Source organism: Terrapene carolina, unplaced genomic scaffold, assembly GCF_002925995.2.
Source record: "Terrapene carolina triunguis isolate 2854851 unplaced genomic scaffold, T_m_triunguis-2.0 Scaffold231, whole genome shotgun sequence".
Lineage (NCBI taxonomy): Eukaryota > Metazoa > Chordata > Testudines > Emydidae > Terrapene > Terrapene triunguis.
Genome location: NW_020664582.1, coordinates 14745415 through 14765562, shown reverse-complemented (window position 1 = coordinate 14765562; position 20148 = coordinate 14745415). Strand labels below are relative to the sequence as shown.

Genomic DNA, 20148 nt, shown 5'->3' with positions numbered 1-20148 from the left:
ATGAAACGGGGGCGGGGCGCCTAATACCTGAGGGAGACTAGATCCTTGACCGAAAGAGAGGGGGAAATTATTTGAAAGCCAATCGTGAACTCTCCAACGATCCCCTATAAAACTTCAGCAATTAACAGAAAGGAGAAAACGACTGGGCTTGTGGGCCCCGTTACCTGGGAAGCAGTTGGAAAGCGAGTTGGAAACTTCTCCCTGGTTTTTTCAGTGTCTTGCCAAACAAGGAGAACTCCAGACAGCACTAGCTGTTTTCAAGCTGCGACCATGACTAACCAACAGCCTCTCTCTAGTCCCTTTGTCCTTCACACCTGTTAGCAAACTAGCTAAAATTAGCCTATTAAAACAAGACAAAGTGTAAGAGTGAGTATTATTTACGGGGGGGATAGGGGCGCTACCTCTCTCTCTTCCTGCCGAAAACAGTCATCGCAACCCACGTTAAAACAATTATAACGAGGTATCTTTTGACCTAGAAATGCTAATTGGATAGATGATTAATAGAACGCAGCTTGTCAGCAGCTGTTGGAAGGGTTCTGTAACAGAACGCGCTGGGTTTGCTGCGTGGGTGAGAATTCATGTTCTGAACGTTTTAGGGGCCCAACTCTGCAAACGTTCACTTGATTCACCTGAGGAGGTTCTTTGGCGTTCCTTGCTCAGGTGAACAGACATTCGCTACTCGTGATTAAATGCCAGCAGAGCCTGTTGCTTGACGGGGACCCCGATTGCAAGAATAGCAGAGATGTCTTTGATTATGCCAGGTGTACGACTTTTCCCTAGGAGCCTTGGTTTAATGCAAACTCTCACAAAATATCCCCATTTTTACGTTGTTCTCAACACATGGTAGCCACAGATTTCGCAACAGGAACATTTAGATAATAAAAGCTGGCCCTAGGAACTTATTTTGGGGGTGGCAGGGGAATTCCAACAAACCACTGACAGATAAGACACAAAAATCCAATGTCATCAAGCCAAATTAAAATAAAAGGCTTCCTTTCCGCCGAGATGGGAAACATATTTGCAAATAAACAAGGCAGCTTAGCCAAAATGGTTTTCAAAGAGCCACAGTTTACATTGGCAATAAAGGGGGGGGGGGGTCTGATTTTATGTTATGTGTGTGCTTTAAGCTAAAAAGAAAGGGGGGCAGCAAAATGTTGCAACACTGTCGCTGGAAACTGTATCTGCTGCTGTCGCTTTAAATCAAACTGTTTCTTTTCGTTTATATCTCAATAATACAAAACGGATGTTTATATGCATTGAAGCATTTTAATCTTTCCTGATCAAAATTAAATGCAGGCTCGCAGGATTTAGAACAGACTTTCTACACATCCTCTAATTGAAAATAATAACGAACATATATAAAAAAAAATAGGCCTAACCTAATAAAGTCTCTACGTTTCAGATTCAAAGTCTTCAGATGGTAATTGAACTCACTCAAGTCTTCTCCGGGAGCTGTTGGATCCACGAATCTGGGGCGAGTACAGTATGTTAATAATATGCATGCCAGGGTTTTCAGATGTTAGGACTTAAATGCAATGGGTCCTTCAGCACAGACCTGCAGAGAATCGAGGGCTACACAAAATCCACACTTTTACCCAGCTAGTTCGGTTCCTCCTCCTGGGTTAATCATTTACTCTTTAAAAAAAAAATCTAAAGTCAAAGGTGCAGGGAATGAGGGTGACATAGAATCAACCCCCCCCCCCAATCCTTTGTGTTAATTAAAGCAAAATGGAGCCGCAACCAGTTATGCAGGTGCTTAAGTGTTTAGCACGTGACTTGTCAGCACTGTTCACGTGCTAAAGTTAAGCACGTGGCTCACTGCATGAACCTGCATGACTGTAGTTAACTGAAGGCTCTCAGACTTACTCTTGGTAAGAATGATGTCATCCCGGTTGTAGTTAGCCCTCACATAAAAAAAATTGTTAGTGGTTTTAATTTCTTAGGGTGATCAAAATCTCCACTCAGAACTCGACGTGCATGCTGGGCTATTCAAATTTCGGGGGGGAGGTTCGTACTCCCAAACGTTAGAATAAAGTAAATAACCCACATAGAATCCTGAAATGCTAGGAGAGATGAAAAACACCAAACTTGCGAAGCTTCTTAGAATATTTTTTATTGAAAGATGTGAGAGAATTCATCAAAAAATGAACAGATAGATACCCGAATAACCAGCACATTTCAAATCCTGTATATTTTTATTTTAAAACAAATATAGAGCACAGTCCATGTGATATTTAAATTTATTATATTTCTTTTTTTGTTCTGGAGTGAAAAATAAAAACCTGAGGTTTATTCCTGCATTTCCTGTACCCCGCACTGTAAAGATATTTTCATTGGATTTTTTTTCCTTGTAAGAGTTCCTTAAAGAATTGAACTCTGATTTTAATGACTGAAAAGTGTATACTGATGGCACATGATTGTCCTAGAGAACAGGCGGGATAAACAACATTTTAAAACACAGTTAAAGAAACCAAGTTCTCCTTCAATCACAAAGAGCTAAATATTTTTTTCATTTACAATATATATGTTCATGTAAAATGAAAAAAAATTAAATGCGATGAGTTAAACTCTAAATATTATGTACACACCAATGTACAACTGAATAAATTAATACCAATTTGCATATTCTGGGCTCCTTATAGCTTATTTACACAAATTTTCATTTATTTCATAAATATTTTTTTCTGGTACACAGGTAGATTCCAAAACCGCCATGTCACACTGCCTGTACCAGTTCTGCGTGTTGGTGGCCTTTGAAATCAGTGGTGGATGCAATAGAGCTGGACAGTTTATTTCCATTTTCCCCCTGACAAATCAGGTTACACACTTGTTCATAGTCACTAGGCTTGCCCAGAGTTATTATTTTCCTCTTAAAATTGTCTGTTTTAGGTGGGGGAGGGGGGTTGAAAGCATCTTCCTCCCTTCAGAAATCAGTCCCTATAGAAAACATCAGTCACCTTTCCCGCAGTCTCTTTAAGGGAATGACTGGTACATTCTTTCGCCATCCCGGAAATTGCATGTGTTATGGGTAATCCATTGATCAAGAAAGTTATGCTGCAGATTGGAGTCCTTTTGCTTTTCCAGATGTATTTGGAGTCCAAACCAGTGGGACTGAGGAGGGGAGGGAAGGATACTCGCCGTATTTTCTCCTGATTTGGGTTTAGGGAGGGGAGATCCTATCCATTATATTCTCCTGGGTCTGAGTGGAGAGTGGTGGGGAGGGAGGGAGGAATAGTCTCCCATAATTACTCCTGGCTACGGGATATTTTGCTTGTGGACCATTCACTTGGCCTCTGCTTTGTCTGGGTGTCTGTATGGATCACACTTGTATCCCTGTCTTTAACTGCCTGTCCCCCTCCCCTTTTTTTCCCTTGTTTTTTTTTAAATAAATATTTATACTGTGCTGTACAAAATCCCAGTGCTTCTCAGCCCTTCGGGCTGGCGTGTTGGCAGCTCAGCCAGTCACTTGGGGGACTCCCTGCCGGGTGACACCTCCCTTTGGCTCTCCAAGCAACTGACCAGTCTCTGGATATTCTGCAGTTCATTGATGGAATCTTTCAGGGAGCTTTTGGGAGAGAGGGAGCCCCTCTGGCTGCTGGATTTGTGCAAAGGGAGGTCTGGGAGGGGGCTGGATTCCCTGCTGCTGCTGGGTTTGGAGCCTTCCGAGCCTGGGTTCAGGCTGGCGGGCAGACCGGTGGTCAGGAGGTTGGTGCTGGGTGGGATGGTGACGGGGATCTGGTACGGGCTGAAGCGCAGGCGAGGGCGGGTGCTGCTCAGGAAGGGATTCCGGGACAGGGAGCTGGCCGCAGCCGCACTGGTCGCTGGCAGCGCTGAGGCGGCGGCAGCCGCAGCTGCCATGTAGGTGTACGGATAAGGGAAGAGTCCGCCAAAGGTGGGCATCGGAATTCCCTGCAAGAGAGAGACAAAGCGGGAGAGTTTTAAGAGCGCCTGGTGGTGGGAACTGGCCATATCGCAAGCTGAGGGGCAGGGGGAAGAATGTCAGGCAACCAGAAAATCCAGGTGAGCCACCCTGATATCTTTGAAATCAAGGGATTAGGAGAGAATCTACTGCCAAGGTAAGAGGCCAGGAGAGCAGACTCCAGGTGAAAGGGGTTGGCACCTGCGTCCAGTTCATTGGAAGGAAGCTGGGGGACCAGGGATGGGGAACCAACCAATGCCCCAGAGAAAGGACGGCAGGCCTGGGACCAGGGCATTTCATCCCGGGGACCCAGGAGGAAGTCGAAGTAGCCAAGCTCCTGTATCGCTTCAAACGCAGAGCCCAAGAGACAGAGGCTTGTCTGTCAATTGTCTCTGCATTGGGTGAGCTTCTCTGTCCTCTGGGAGCATAAATGACCTTCCACCAGCAGCGCAAAATCAAGTCAAACTCATTAACTAATGGAAATGGAATATTTTCTTCCAACACTCTCACCCACCCAGCTCAGCACTTTCCATCCCTCTGGGGCAAGAGAGATGCCACAAATTTGTGCCTCCTCTCTACTAATAAATATATGCCACATATCAGATCCTGCACCCTTTTATTCCGAATTTCCCACTGAAACAATACACCCTGTATGCAGCAAAAGAGATTTAAACGTCAGGGAACCGTGAAAGGAATCAACCTGCTGAAACAGTCCCGAGCACAGAAGCAATGCCCTCTTAATTAGGCTGGGGCACTGCTCAAGGAATAGGTAGGGATGAAGGTAACCTGTTGAGTTCCTAAAGGATCTTGTAATAAATGGGGAGAGGATCAGACCTGATAAATAGAAATGAAGTTAACTAGCACGTCTGCTGGGCAGCCTGAAGCCCCTACCAGAGAAATGCCTGTTGAAAAGCTAGAGCAGTCCACCACAATAAGGCTCTGCCTTGAACAGGTCTCCACTAGGACATCAAAAGCAACATCTTCCCTCTCTGCTCTAGCCTGTCTCCCAGGTCTGTGCATCCTCACCACAAGTTTAATCACATTAAGACACACAGTTAAGTAGGATCGATAAATTAGACAATTTAAATGACATCTTGGTGTAGTTGGGTTGGGACACACACACACACACACACACACCCATTTTGAAGATGGCACAACCCTAGTTTTGGCCAGTGGAAATAGGCTGGATCTTTCTCCCATTGAAGTCAGTGGGCAGAATCGGGCCCTTTCCACTTACTAGACATGCTCCTTATGGGCCCCTCTGATTTGGGGGGACATAATGAGCCTTGAACGCAGCTACCCCCTCTAGCACTGATCGTTACAGGCTCCAGCAGCGCCAGCCTGCTGGGTTTGACTCCGGATTCACCCTGGCGCTGAGCACCCTGTTCAAAGCTAGGGAAAGGCACAGAAGTGGATAGGCGCGTCCCTAATTCCCATGTATCTCCTGTTTGCATTAGCAACAAGCAAGCAGCTGCAAAGTAATCACGACTGTACCCGGTCTGAAAGGTTCGCCCGGGTTCGCCTCGCAAAGCTCTGTAGGAATGGAAGGTCAGTCCTGGCTCCTGCACATTACACACACTCACACTCAAGGAGAGACTGGAGCTAGACACGTTTTATTCTGTATCAATTCAATACCCCTGTAACTGGGGGTTTTAAAACGGGGTCAGGGCCGAGCATTTCCGCGGGCTGATTTGTTACCCTTCAGATCTGGCTGCATCTAAACGAATTAGAGTGTTACAGGACCAAAGGGAGGATGATATATTATTGGCCGGAGACAAATGTCACGGATAGAAATAAAGGGACCCTCGGGTGGGCTCCTGCAGAAGAAAGCAGGCGATAATGCCGCTATCAGGCACTCGGTCTCCCCTGTCTCCCGGATGGGTTGATTGATTTTGTTTTCCAAAGTCCCAGGCTGGCTAGGGAACCGCACTGAATTGCTCTCCGGATAGCCCGATCCGAAACGTGACCCTGCTTCAACCAGCCGCATTTCTCCGGCCAGTGAAGCAGCCGAGAGGTATTTGAAGCAAGCAATGTGGTATCCGATTCAATCAGCGAAGGGGACTGGGATAGTGACCGGTAACAACCCAGCCTCCCGCTGCCCAGGGAGCCAGGAGACGGGGGAGGGGGGAATGGGATGGCCTGGGGACACAATGAAAGAGCCATTGTTTTCCACTGCGAGCTGATGCAGCCAGCCCAGAGGTGCTGGGCTCTGCCCTGGCACGAATTCAGCCGTGCGGGGACCCCAGGCTCCGGACCCCCCCATTTCTAAGCAGGAGATAGGGGGGTAAGGAGAGAAGGAAGGGGGGTTAACTAGGGCAATGAAGGGGAGAATTAAATACGGAAGCAGATGCGGGATAAGGGGGTGAAATGGGGGGATACATTCGTGGGGAGGGTAAAGGGAGGGGAGTTGAGTATTGGGGGGGGGGGGAACCGCGGCTTGTCCCAGCCCCCTCCGGCGAGCCCCGCTTACCTGAGAGGCCAGCATGTGCTGGGAGAGGTGGAAGGGGAAGGGGGTGGCGGTCCCGGCCGCCCCCTGAGTCGAAGCCAGGGCTCCGTTCTCCAGGCCCCCGCCGGCCACCGAGGCCAGCAAGTGTCCCATGCCCATGGCGGAGAAGGCCCCGGGGGCCATGGCGAACTGCCCCGGGTGCAGGAAGAGGGGCTGCCCGGCGCCCAGCGGGTTGAAGAACTGCTGCCCGTGCAGGCCGGAGAGCGCCAGGCTCTGCAGGTGCCCCGCGCTCAGGTGCGGGGGACTGTCCGTCTGCACCATCAGGGGGGCGAAGGACTCTTTGCTCAGCCCGCCGCCCTCCGCCTCCTTCTTGGAGGCGTCCGGCTCTTTCCGCCGCCCCTCGGGCTTGTCCTTCTCCAGCCCCTTGGGCTTCTCCGGGCTGGGTCTCTCCCGGCTGCGCTCCTCCGGCAGCCGCGGGCTGGTCTCCTCCGGGCCGGGGCTGGGCCCGCGGGCCGGCCGCTCCTCGGGCAGCTTCTCCAGCTCCGGGTCGCTCTCCGGGCAGGATTTCTCCTCTGCAAGGAAAGGGGGGGGGGGTGTGTGAAACGCGGGCCCATCCCGTGCCCCGGGGGCTCGCACAGCTGGGGGGCAACGGGAATCAGCCCCGGTGCAGGCTGCCCTGCTGCCCAAACCCCTTCTCCCCCCCTTGTATCACACACCCATGGCAACCTGCCTTCCCCAGCCGGCCCTGTCTGCCTGGCTCTATTTAAACTCAGCAATCAACTGGGGGAGGGGGGGATGCTACTAAAATCTCCACCGTTTTGGAAAAAAAAAAAACCCGGGTTATTCATTGAAAAAATTCAATCTATTTTGGGGGGGGGGGGGAGGAGAGAATTAGACCTTTATAAACTGGTCGTTGTGAGGCACAGGGGATTAGCACCGCTTTGCCAAACAGGAAGAACATATTTGCTAAGGGCACCAAAATATATGACAGCATCCTCTCAATTAGCTTCATCTTCACCCTGGTCTGCCTAGCTCGTGACGTGCTCCGCGGGTTCAAACAAAGCAAAAGCCATCGAGAAAGGAAGGCGTATGTGCAGTATTCGAAAAGAATTGATTCATTTATGGTATAGCTAGATTAAGTGTAAATGCACCTTATGGACCGATTAGAAAGGGAGGGGGGGTTGTTCAGATTAAATCACCATGAAATAAGTATGTCATGATCTGTTCTGAAAAAGCACTGATCAAAATACACATCATTGTGGAGAGGGAAAATAGCGAATTGAACCATATTTCGCAACAGAATCGATCATGCATACAAGCATCTCTGTAGTCTGAGGTAGCAAAGATCCCATCGCGGCAGGTAACTTCACACATCCGGATTTAAATAATATCGGGCTAGTTGTGATTCAGAGAGCAAAAAGTTTGAGGCAGCTTAAGTTAAATTCCTTAGTTTGAGGTATATATTCATTGCTGGTTTAATGGATTTAGCTGAAAAGCCCTCAAGAGGGCCAGGTGTGTCATAAGCCCTGGTATTAGGTAAATACTATTTCTGCAATTTCATTAATTTTTGCAAGCCAAAGAGGCAGGCCTAAAATAGAGGGAAAGGATTTTTTTTTTAAAGCAGCAAATCCACTGACACTGTGTCAGTGCCATACATGGTAGCTGAAAACTACAATGAGAGAGCTGCTGAGTTTTATTTCCATTTACTAGATGTGAGCCTCCAAGTTCTCTCCTCTGAAAAATTAGGGATTGTTGTGGAGGGGGGTTTAATTTACCTTTTGCAACCAGAGTAACGCTCCAGAAAGGAGTTCTGGAAGCCAGTAAGGCTTATGTAACATCATAATTACGTTGATGCAGCCTGTTGTTTACACAAATTTACAACAGGAAAATGTTAGAAGCTGCAAATAAGGTTTGCATTCCCCCCTCCCCAGCTACATTTCTTCAGTCGTAACATTTGGTTCTGTTGTAGGGATCAACCTCTCTACCTCCTTCTCCTTTGGGTTGGGCACATTTTTCTTCCCACTGGTCTGAACCCCGAATTTGCAATCAGTCGGAAGTGGGATAGAATTCACTCCTCGCCTGTTTTTAATCTGTATTTAAAAGTGGCACCTATATCATTGCCGAATGAGGAGCCAAGACATACCTGAAATCTGACACGCCAGGGAAATTACTTAAATTACAATTTTTGAATCTATTCTTTTCTTCCTCATCTTCCCATTTGGATTTGACTTACAAATACCTCTCAGTTCTAGTGGGTGGAAAAAAGTAATTTTCCAGTTAACAACCTTGGGGTCTGAGTTACACCTCTGTTAATTCGAAGCCATTCCTAGGAAGGCTTTAGGATGTAAATCAGATTGGAGTCTGGCCATTTTTGTTCAGAGAAGGCAAGAGAGAAAAATCACCGCTTTCCTTTTTTAACAGACGTTCATGCTGAGTTCTGGAGTGAACTGTCTAATTACCTCTGCTGCTGCGGTTGAGTCTCAGGGGACTCGGGGCTGTACCCAATGGGGAGTGAAGTGTATCGCGCACTGGGGCAGGATCACACGAGGAAGCATCGGATTCGCCCCCATCTCGGTCAGGTTTGCACTGCTCCTCATACATCCGCAGGGAGGGGAGAGTGAGCTGTTTCCTTCAAAAAGAAAAAGTCATTACTAAACATTATCTCTGTGGTGCGTCCCAATAGATACACTCATGGTTCCACCTTGTTAATGGGGATAGGGGAAGGTGGAATCGCTTTACGACACCCGTTGTAAATATTACTTTGGGCTAAACTAAATCCCCACTGAAATCTCTCAAGTAACTTTTGGATATCAAAAACAAAGGGAAGGAAGAAGGAAATATCCATGTTACCACGAGACTAAAACATTCTAGCTCGGATAACAATTTTACCTCTTTTCTCGCCTTCCATTCCCGGTATCTCTGAATCCTTTTGCAAATGGGTTATTATCGATTTTAAGCTGGGTGATCTGAAAACAACAACACCAATAAGCTGTGTAAGTTATCCTAGAGACAAGGTTTTATGCAGAAAGGGTTAAAATATTCTCTCTCTCTCTCTCTCTCTCTCTCTCTCTCTCTCACACACACACACACACATTTTTGGACTGTGTGGAAATACATGTAAAATCGCCCTTTAAAACAGCAACGATGAGACAAATATTAGTCATTAAAAAGTGATGGGAAATAAAAATAAAGAGCAACCTTGTAGCTTGGTCGCTTGACCTGTGCTAACCTCCAAAGTTCAACGGTGCAGAATGTCAGTGTCCTATTTAGGTTCTGTTTCAAACGGTTTGAAACACACACAATCCCCGGTTTAACACACCGCATGCGTTATTAAAAATGATGCTGAGGTTTGGCCTGAATTATTAATAGAGTTTTAATGATAGGAAGTTATTTTTCACGGCCCCCTGGAGGGAAGATGGCGACTAAACATTGCTGTGTTGGTTAAAAGCTATTCTTATCTCTCCCAGAGACTAACTTATGGTGCTGGCGACATGAGGGCATTCAATAATTCATGCTTCTGAAATATGTCCCCTCGATGGTTGCTTTAAAAATGCATGTTTGATCTGCTCCACATTATTTCTGTAAAAACAAATTGCTTAATCCCCCTTTTACTTCCCAGCTTTTCCACCAAGCAGGTTTTATTTTGTGCCAGGATAGACAGTGGGGAAGAGGCAGTGCATACCTAGCAAAGAAGGTATAATAGATCTGTCCCTTTCCAGCCCTAAACTGCCCCTCACTCCACTCATCCATCTCCCTTAAACTGCACGGATCAGAAATACCGCCCCAAAGCAGGGTTTTAGTCTGAAGAGATGAGTAGTCAGTGACAGCTGGCTACACACCCTCCTAGCTTGCAGACCTGCAGGATGGGTGGTGTGTGTGTGTGTGTGTGTGTGTGTGTGTGTGTGTGTGTGTGTGTAGCCCATCCGAAAGAACCAGGCTGGAACAAGTGCTGAGTTGCGTTGCGGTAGCTTGCGGCGATGCTGCAGCCTAAGTGTTCTTTAATCGATTGTGACTCTTTGCCATAAACTTTACGAGGGAAACAAGCCCACCAGGACCCTGAGACAGACCTGTCAATTAACATCAGCAGCCAGGAGTGGAGGTGCCGGTCAGCTTTGGGGGGGGGGGGTGAAACCTCTTGGGGGGGGGGGGGGCTAAAAACCGGTCAAGTCTGAAGAACAAAACCCAGCTAAAGCACCACCAGAATCAAAGATTTCCCGCCCATCTCCAAAGCTTTGCTTGCTGTTCTCCGGCACCCCCCCCCTCCCAAGTGAAAGGCTAACCCTGGTTAATCTTGAAAGCTATTGAATTAGCCTATCTTCTTGGTCATTTTACTGTGCTCCTCCGCAAAAGCTGCCTTTAGAGGTAATTCCCTCCAAACGCCCCTCATGCTTCATCATTTCTATCTCCTTAGTATCTGAAAGCTACTGAGCAAAACTCTTCGGTCCCCGTGCCAAAGAACCAAAAAGAAAAGAAAAGAAAAAACAGGCTCCCGGGAGGGGGAAAGTGGGGTACTGCCTCCTCATGTGGGGGCACCTGTCTGTGAAATCTCTCCCTTCGCTCCCACTCCCCCAAGCACTGCCCCCCGACTTGTCTTAAGCCCAAGCAGCATGTTTCATCCGGCTGGCTCAGGCAGAATCAGAAAACACACACACACAATTAACTCCCTGCTTTGATTTTTATCTCCCCCGAGTTAGCAAACTCGATTTCCAAATAGTTGGACTCTTTAAAACTAACAACCGCGAGCTAAACAGGCTAATATTAGTAGGTGGCAGCAGAACAGGAGACTTATAAGGGCATCGGAGTCCTTGTCCAATTCCCATTGCTTGGATTCCTCCTCGGGGGGGACCGATCCTGATCCCATCCTGAAGTCAGGGATTTCAGGGGAAGCAGGATCGGATCCCTACATCTGCTCAAGAAGAAAAGGTTCATTTAAAAAACAACCCCTTTGTCCCCTTACCTTGTCGTTCTGATATGCGGTGACTGCTATGAAGTCTGTTTCAGGGAACACATACGTCCGGAAGGTGCTGTAGGGAAGCTTTAGGATGTCATTGGCTCGCACTATATGAAACCTGGGCTGGTACTTGTGCATGGAGTTCAATATGGTCTGTGGGTTAGGAAATGAGCGAATGACTGAAATCGAGCAAATACAAACCAATCTCCCCTGTAGAATTCCTAAACTCAGGGCCTGCTATCAAATATTAAGCAGGATTCCCCCATTCATACCAAAAGGAGGGTTTTCCCCCCTCTTATAATAAGTCATTTTTTACAATCTGGCCTCTACTGATAAGGTCACTTGGAAGAAAAAGGCTTGTTGCAATTTCTTTGTAAATGCTCTTTAAAAATGCAGGCTGATGACTATAATGATAAGGAGGCAAAATATCTCTCCCCAGATTATTACAATCCTGAGAATGAAGGGAGAGCCCAGTCTCCATTGCATATTTTCTAGCAATCTAGAGCTATATAAAATTATCTCACACAGCGCAGAAGTGGGTTATCTCACCGCAGTTGACTGCAACAGAAAAATATGTTCCGAAGTAAGCTACTGGAATAGTGAAAGGATTGTTTAACGCCACGATCCACGTGGATTTTATGTTTTAGATGAAGATATTACAGATGAACAAGCATTTGCTCCCTAATCAGGTGTCTGAAACTGTGGCCAGCAGTCAAAGCAATTCTGTGTTCCTTATTTTTTTAATTTTAGAGCATTTGGAAATATTTCTAAACCAGAACCACAATTTGAAAGAAGGGTCAAATACACATTTTAATTAGCTTAAATTGCTCTGAAAAAGAACACAATTGTTGCGAATTCTAAATTCCTTTTCTCCCCCCTTTCAAATCACACAACTAAAGTATTTTCTTGCCTGTTCTTGATTTAATAATTCGGTAACCTGATGTGTTCAGGATTAAATGCAATATTACCGAAACAAAATTGTTGCTGGCTGGTGAATTCTTAATGATTGTAAAATACTATTGCCCAAGTGGCTAAATAATTGTCACTTCATTTTGCTGTAGAAGGCAATAAAAAAAACAATTTTAACCCCAAAATAGTCACCTGCTGGTGACCTGTCAGATCAATATTATATCGATGTAATCTAGACGGGATTTATAAAGGAAATGGTGCAAAAATTCCCATTCAGGCTGTAAATCTGCATTCCTTTAAAAAAAAATCATCCCTTCCATGACCAGATGGCACAGACTAAACCCTGATCTTTCCGATTTAATACACGCCGGCCTTTTGAGAGCAACACACACCAAAAATATTGAACTGATGAAGAGGAACCGTTCAAAATGTTAGATCCCACTAGCTTTCCTTGAATAATAAAAAGCTATTTCTTATACTCTCTTGCTATTGATTTACACATTGCATTCTCGAAACACAGCGCAATGTCTTATCGAACGGGCCAGTTCTTTTTCTATCTAGACAAAGTAATCTCCTCACCTGAGAGATTTTTCATGCCTTCTATTGCCCATATTGCTGTTGGGTGCAGCCCCCACCCACCCTTGAGTGGGCGCTGACTGCCTGTGGCATGGATTGACTGACAAACCACCATCTCCAAATCCCAGTTAATTACCATATCAAAAACCTAGGACGGTGAACTTTCTCTTTATCGCCCCAAATGCTTGTCCAAAGGCGAAAGACAGCTTGTTTGTGAGCTCTGATTCCCTCCCTTCGCGCCCCCCTTCACCGGGCATTAATGGAAGAATAAACATCTCTCTCCCTAGTTCAGATCCTCTCTATGCTGTGGATATCTGCAAATTGCTAAGACACTTCGATTTTTTTGTTCACTAGGCGAGGAAGATGATCAATAAAAAAATAAATAGGGACGTTTGATAGACTTTAAAAAAATCCTTCTCTGCAAGGAGACTTCTGCTTCCTGGAATAACAGAATAAGCTTTCCGTACTCCCAGTGAAACTAAGACAGGTGGGTCACTTCAGCCATCTACCAGCTGAAATATACCAAGACCGGTTTTAACCAAGATCCCCGAGATATTGAATTTTGCAGCGGACACCCAGCCTTGCCCATATGCGGGCTGGCCTCTCCTTCAGTTGCACCTGTAGAGAGCATGGCTTCTTAGTGTGCTCCCCAAGCTACCCTGTTGCCCTCAGACACCTCTTATCTTTCATTTAAAGGGAGGCGATTCTGCAGCCAAAACCAAACCAAACAACAAACCTTAAGGGTTTATGAAATGACCCTCTCTTTTCCTTTATTGCTCCACCAAAAAGTCAAGTGATCAAACAGGTCATTCAGGACTTGCCCATTCACACTGAAATCCTCTCAGAGATCACAGTCTCCCCCGATCTCATTTCGGCAACTGTATTTAATCCCAAATCATTTTTACAGATGTAACCCCCCCCACTTTCTCATACACACCGTCCCAATCTCTCCCAGGTTCTGGTGACTGGTCTGCCAAGTAGATTGCCCTGTAGTCCTGCAGTTACAAATGTTAGAGCAATTATGCAATTACCTGAGTTTATAATTATTACACTGCAGGCAATCTCCTAACAATTCCAGCTCACGTTTAAATCCAGGAGGGTTTACAGTGTGTGAGGACTGACAGGATCGGGCCCAGTGAAGGAAACTGATCTGGCATATTTTAAGGGAGGAAAATGAGTAGTGCATTGGCCGTCACCCGCGTGACTCAACCATGAAGCAAATGGTGTAAGGATTTAAACCCACAATGCCATGTTCTTAAGAGTTCTTCCTTCCAAAGCTGATTTAAAAAAAAAGTTTTCCACTTATTGTTATGGCGCAGAGCCTGTATCCCCCTGCTCCCCACTGTTTAATGGATTTTACTACATGGTTTTCAATAACTCACCCTGGAATTGAAATAGGGAATATGTCAGGGTCCTCTCCAAATTACAAAACCCATGACATCTAGAACGTGCAACCACTTCCATTTACCCTCCGCCCAACCTTAGACATTTGAGGCGGTTAAGTTAGCATTGCCTACACCATGTGTCTGAAATTCGCAATTCATACTGACTCAAAGGCCCAAGTGAACATGTTAGGGGGTGTGTGTACACACACACACACACACACACACACATAATCGACACGGCGATTAATCTTAATTAAGAGTGATGGATCCCATGCATTTTAAGGCCCGCTATGTGTGTTATGAATTAAAATGTCGTGATAAGAGCTGGTGATTTACTATTTACAGATGATAAGCGCACATTCAAACTGCGCTGTCTGCTGGGGGAAATATGTTGCCTATTTCTAACGGGGGCAGTTAAATTCATGGCACAAGCACCCTTGTTTTCCTCCGTTTTGGTAATAGGTGGGTTCTTCTGGGTCTATTTTTAGCGAGTACATAGGAACCTCGTAAACGACAATACCTGACGACAAAGTTCCCAGAATTTTGACGCTTGTTGGTTTTTTCAAACAAACCCCGGTGATCAAGAGATGTCTTTTGAAATGTGCCCACCAGAGCTATGTTTGTTTCCCTTTGCTCCTTGGTGAAGATAGCAGCTGTTTGGGTTTTTTTTTTAACCAATCCATGTATTAAGCTGCAGTTTCTGTCTCACCCATGCCTAGCTTTCCATCTGTCCTTCAGATGCACAAACACACAACACTTAACGGGCAGCTAGCGAGACATTCGTGGCAATGCAAAAAAGCGTCCTGCACCATCACCGCCCGCTCGAAAAATGACCCCCACAATCGCTTGTCGAGGTGATACTTACAAATCCGTGCTTGTCCGAGATGTTGTTAGTGAGCTTGAGTTTGTGAAAGGCAACAGGTTTCGCCATCCACTGCTCCCCTGTAGCAGGGCTGTCCGGGTGGATGTACATACGCTTGGGCATCTCTGGGTCCGCCTTCCCGGCTACCATCCAGCGAGAATTGTGGAATTTATACCGGCAATCATCCGCAGCCACTATATCCATTAATAAAATGTACTTGGCCTTCTTGTCCAGGCCGTTCACACGCACTTTAAACGGGGGGAACATTCTCCTAAGGGAATAAAAGACAATAGGAGAAAGAGAATAGTTTCGTATTAAAAATAATCCGAAGCACTATAGCGTTTGCTCGCTTTTGTTACAAAATATGCAACGAGAAGCAGCAGCAGAGTCTGAGACCTATTAATCCGCAGGTTGCGGGCACTGCGTACCCCCAGCCCTGTCTCTCTCTCTGGGTTTGCATCCATCGTGTGCCCACTGCTAAGTAAACTGGAAATGTGCATTAGAGCCATGTTGTTACATTGTAAAGTCTAGACCCTGGGCCTCCGCTTTCAAAACGAAGTGAATTTTTAAAAATAAACTCACACCGAATTAGCAATTCGGAACAGGTCTGTGGTCTCAGAACTACTATGAAAAACAAACCTTCTTGTAGAGATTAAATCCTGGTTCAGGTCCGAAATCTACGTCCTGGGCTCTTTTGTGTTTTGCCATGTTTTTAAAAAGTGCACACACTGGGTTTGTCTCCCCTACCCCCTTTAATCTAACCAGCCGCTTCTTTACATTTCGCTTCATTCGCATGACAGAAAACGAGCAAAAAGGTCGAAATCTCAGCGTGGATTTCTCAGGAAATTGAGACTAGAGATAAAATTTCATTCTTGATACATGTTAAAGCAATTTCCTTCCCCTAAAAAAACCCAACCCAAATATTTTCACGGAGCAAGTTTCTAATAATTTGCGAAAACAATACCAACGCTGAATTTATAAATATCCTACATGTAAAATAAAAGAGAGCTAATGCAAAGAAAAAGATAAAAGCCAGAGATACCTGGAGTGTGGGTGTGGGTGGGGAGATGGGCTATTGCAACCTTATTTTTTTAATGTTTATTTTTCAAAAGGGCTGTTAATATTTAAATACAGGTATATGGAGGGGAAAAAGCCAACTCTCAATATTGGTCAGTCATGCAGTGAAGAAAGTGCTGGAGCTCTACAGATACCAAATCGTTTCCATTTTACGAAATTAAACAAGTACAAGATACACCAATTTAATCTGAGGTCAAGGTGTTCAATTACTGCATACACATTTGATTTGGAATCTTGCTTCTTTCTTTTAAAAAATGAAAGTGGGGGAGAAAATCCACAAAGTCCAAACCATCCACTAGCCCTCTATTTCTTATTTGTATTTCATTCACTGAATCAGATTTTCTCATCAGCAGCTTCCTCCCACCCTCGGGAAAAAAAAACATCGGTAAATAAATAAAAATAAATGAAGAAAGAAAAATCCCCAATCCGGTTTGCGGGCCCCTGAATCAGTGAAATCGACTCATCCTGAATGTGCATTCTTTTAAAAATTATCTAAGTCACAGGTGCAAGGAGGGGGTGGAAGAATCGGGGGGGGGGGAGGTTGTATCACTTTTAGTGGCCCTTGTGCAGCTACCAAGCGGTGTGTGTGTGTGTGTGGGGGGGGGTGTTCATACCTTCCTGACTTGGTGATCACCATCTCTGTCCCCAACTTGTGAAACTGGTCCCAAAGCTCTTTGGCTTCCAGAGTCACTTTGGGGTCGTCCTCGACCTCCTCCTCCGGTTCCAGGCTCTTGAGAGATCGCAGATGGGCTGCCTGGTGATGGTGCCCCAGGGCCGAGACGTGCAGACCAGCTTCTGCTGCTCCAGCCAAAGTAGGGTCCGGGATGGGTTTAGCCAGAGCCGCCGGAGGCAGAGCCAGAGCCGGGAAAAAAGACGGCTGGGCGGCCGCTAGGAAAGCTGACATGGGGAAATCGGCTGGTCTGGGAGCGTGGAACGGGTGATAAGCCATTGCAGTCCCTGTGAAGGCTGGATCTCTCATCGGTGCATCCACAAAGCCAGGAGAAAAGAGGGGACCCCTGGCCCTGGTTTTGGCCCAGCGAGCTCCTTCCAAGTCTCTGGAGGAGGAAAAGGCAGAGCTGGGTGAGAGCAGCTCCCGGCGGCGGACACTCCCCGGTTGCAGTTGGAGATAGTGGTAGCTCCTGATATTTTTTTGTTGTCGTTGCAGCGAGGCGAGCGGGCGCTGGGCGCAGTAAAGTCCTTCGCCGGACTAAAATAGAAACAAAAGCCGAACCGCGGCGGTGCCCAGGAACCACGCGGGGCTTTCAAAGGGCTCCCCACCGCAGCGAGTCTGGGGGGACCAGCCACCACGGCGCCCCCGGAGAGTCAGGAAGGCGTGCGATCCGGATCCGCCTCTGGCCGGGCTGCGCCGGGCGAAAGGACCCGGAGTGGAATGGTTAGATCTTGTCCTGATCTCTGTAAAACTGTGACTATCTCACATGTCCTTCCTGCGCTGATCCCCTCGCTAATGAGCCAAGCCCCCTTGATTGCTGATTTTACGCGTTTCAGACCAATTGTGGATCTCCATAGGCGTGGTTTTGACAGCTCCGGCCAAGATCTGGGGTAAGGGGGGGGGGAGGGAAGGGAAGGGAGGGAGGGAGGAAAGGAAGAAAAAAAAGAAGGTGTCGGAAGCACCGGCAGTAAGAAAACATGTCAACAGAATAAAATATTAACCAATGACAGAGAAAAGTGCTCGAAATCCCACCCCCAGCTCCTTTCCGCATACCGGGTCAGCGCTGAATTTGCTGCCGGCGGGGAGCGCTTCGCAGGCGGGGAACTGCTGACAGAGGCACCGGGGCAGCCCGGAGAGTCTTGTGGAAACCTCAGGAGAGACAGGAGCTAGCCCACATCAGAAGTGCAAAGCAGAGCGCGCGCGCGCGCACACACACACACACACACACACACACACACCAGCTTCGCCTGGGCGGGAGTAGGGCAGGAGTTGCACAGATTAACAAGTCATAGATGTGGCGCGGGGGGATATTACGTGTAAATGCGCCGTAGGCATCTACAAGCGGGAGTGTGCCCGTGTGGTTTTTTGTGTGCACCGAGAGGGCGGTGTGCGCATACCTCTGTGCTAAGATAGTGGGTGCATATACGCCTGTGTGTGCTAGCAAGTTGTGTGTGTGCGTGCGCGCGTGATGTGTGTACAATGAGAGAGAAATCTGAAAGCAACCCTGGCCCCCAATACAATGTTGTGATCAAGCTGTATTGATTGACCGTGCCTTGCAAAGGGCGCGCTGGCTCCGTACTCTAAAGTGGCTTTTGACTAGCAGTTCAAAGCCCGGACTCTTCTTTGCAACCCCCTAATTTTATAAGAAGTAGAGGGGAGAAGGGGGAGGGAAAAGATAAACTCTATGACTCCAGCCCTACGCCAGATACTGGACACTGAATCTAGGTGGGGCCCACCACCGCGCGCGGTGCCCGCCAATCGATGCAACTGCGAAACGCTCCTGGACCGTAGCAGACCGCGAAGGGCGTCAGAGCAGGCAACGGCGAGGCATGGGGAGGCTTGAACTATTTGGGGGCGGCCGCGCGGCGCATCGCCGTTTTAAATCCCTGGCCGAGGTCACTGGCGGCGGGGTTGGCCAGGCAGCGTTCAGCGGGGGATGGAGCTCCAGAATCACACGCCAAGCGCCCCGGGGTGAGTGCTGGCCAGCCTGGACCGCGGCACCGCGTTCATTGCTTCCCCACTGCACCGGGGGGGTTGTTTTGCAACTCGCTGAGTTTTCTGGGGAAGTGACACTGGGGGGGAAGCGCTGCTTTGTGCCTGGGGATGCGGCTGATGAGGATCAAACTTTGAAGGGGACCCAGGCAGTTCTGGGGGAGTCAGCCAGGCGGAGGGAGGGGGGGTTGCGTTTTCTCAGTGGGAGCGATCTCAAGGCACCGGCTGCTGTTTCTCCTAGCGATGTGGGTGGGGGGAATGGCAAAGCCGCCAGCGGGAGGGGTTGGGTTGATCACAGAGGGAATTTAGGGTGCTGCAGAGAGACAGTGATAGTCCCTTAAAAAAATTCCCGCATCCTGCTGACGGCTGAGTTTTACACAGGATTTGAACTAATCCCTTGACAAGTTATTCATCAGCTTGGCGCGTTAAAAAGCCCCCCTGGTCTGCCTGCTTCAAGGTTGGTTCTTCCCTCCCCGGGAAGACTGATCCGGAGGGTTTGTTTACTGGGCGCCTGGATGCAGATAATCTTGAAGGAAAATCCTGAGTCTGTTTGCAAAGGGATTATGGCCGGGCATCCCCCCCCCCCTTCCCCTTGATAGATAGTCTGCTAGAGGGTGTCACCCGGAGGGGTTAAAGGCGCAGGAGCTATTGTTTGGGGGTGGGGAGGGGGTGTGTGTGTCCTTTTTAAGAGGTCCATTTGGAGATCTGTTCTGATTAACTGGGGGCTCCGTTTGCTGAAGAGGGGCTTGGCGCCAGGCGGCTGAGACTCCACAATAAAGACCCGTCTCTTGTCACTTCATATTTACCCAAAAATCTTCAAACAGCGCCCTGCAATCCTCCCAAGGCTCCTGTCCCTGCCGCCTGATCGTCGGCCCAGACGCTTCCCTGGGAGATTGGGGAGGGGGGCGCCGGGAGATCGCCCCCTCCCACCCGAAGGAACTGTCCCAAGCCCCCAGTAATCCCGATGGGGCGCAATGCAAACGCTGGTCCCCTCCCTCCCCCTCCAGAGAAATGCCTCTCCCCTTCCCCTCCCCTGCACGCACCAGGCTGGTGAATAGAAGCGTGTGACCCCTAGATGGCCGCCAAGGCAGCCTGTGAGTGCCCCTGCGCGGGGAGAGCCCGGAGGGGGAGCGAGATTCCGCCCAGCCCGGGGTTGTTCCCAGCTCCAGCTTTTTACGCCGTTCCTCCGCGGCGCGCAGCAAAGAGCAGACAGGCTAGAGGGAGCTTCCTCCAGCCGCGGCCATCTGGGATGGCTGCAGACTGGAGGGGAGGGATGGGTCCGTCTCACTCGCCTTGTGCGCCGGGAAACAGATCTCGTCCTCCAGAGCAAGGGCTGGCCCTGCTGTCCTTAAGGCGCGGTG

General features: G+C 48.0%; 1 protein-coding gene and 1 long non-coding RNA gene across 4 annotated transcripts in view; one reads left to right on the top strand and one right to left on the bottom strand.

Annotated features, from left to right (window-relative positions):
• Window positions 1-2134: 2134 nt before the first annotated feature.
• The window catches only part of TBX2 (T-box transcription factor 2), a 25617-nt gene continuing 7603 nt past the window's right edge, over window positions 2135-20148 (bottom strand). For 2 of the 3 annotated variants that reach the window (XM_026656637.2, XM_029912568.1), the window contains 6 exons: window positions 15052-15319; window positions 11323-11469; window positions 9255-9331; window positions 8825-8994; window positions 6390-6937; window positions 2135-3909 (listed from right to left, as the gene is read on the bottom strand). In XM_026656637.2, the coding sequence (XP_026512422.1) occupies window positions 3463-3909; window positions 6390-6937; window positions 8825-8994; window positions 9255-9331; window positions 11323-11469; window positions 15052-15319 (1657 nt within the window). In that variant the 3' untranslated portion in view covers window positions 2135-3462. Of the gene's footprint in view, window positions 3910-6389; window positions 6938-8824; window positions 8995-9254; window positions 9332-11322; window positions 11470-15051; window positions 15320-16739; window positions 17325-20148 lie in introns of those variants that run through there. The other variant, XM_026656640.2, reaches the window with a different exon arrangement.
• The window catches only part of LOC112114505, an 18922-nt gene continuing 16448 nt past the window's right edge, over window positions 17675-20148 (top strand). The window contains exon 1 of the long non-coding RNA XR_002908742.2: window positions 17675-18766. This is a non-coding gene — a long non-coding RNA (uncharacterized LOC112114505). The remainder of the gene's footprint in view (window positions 18767-20148) is intronic.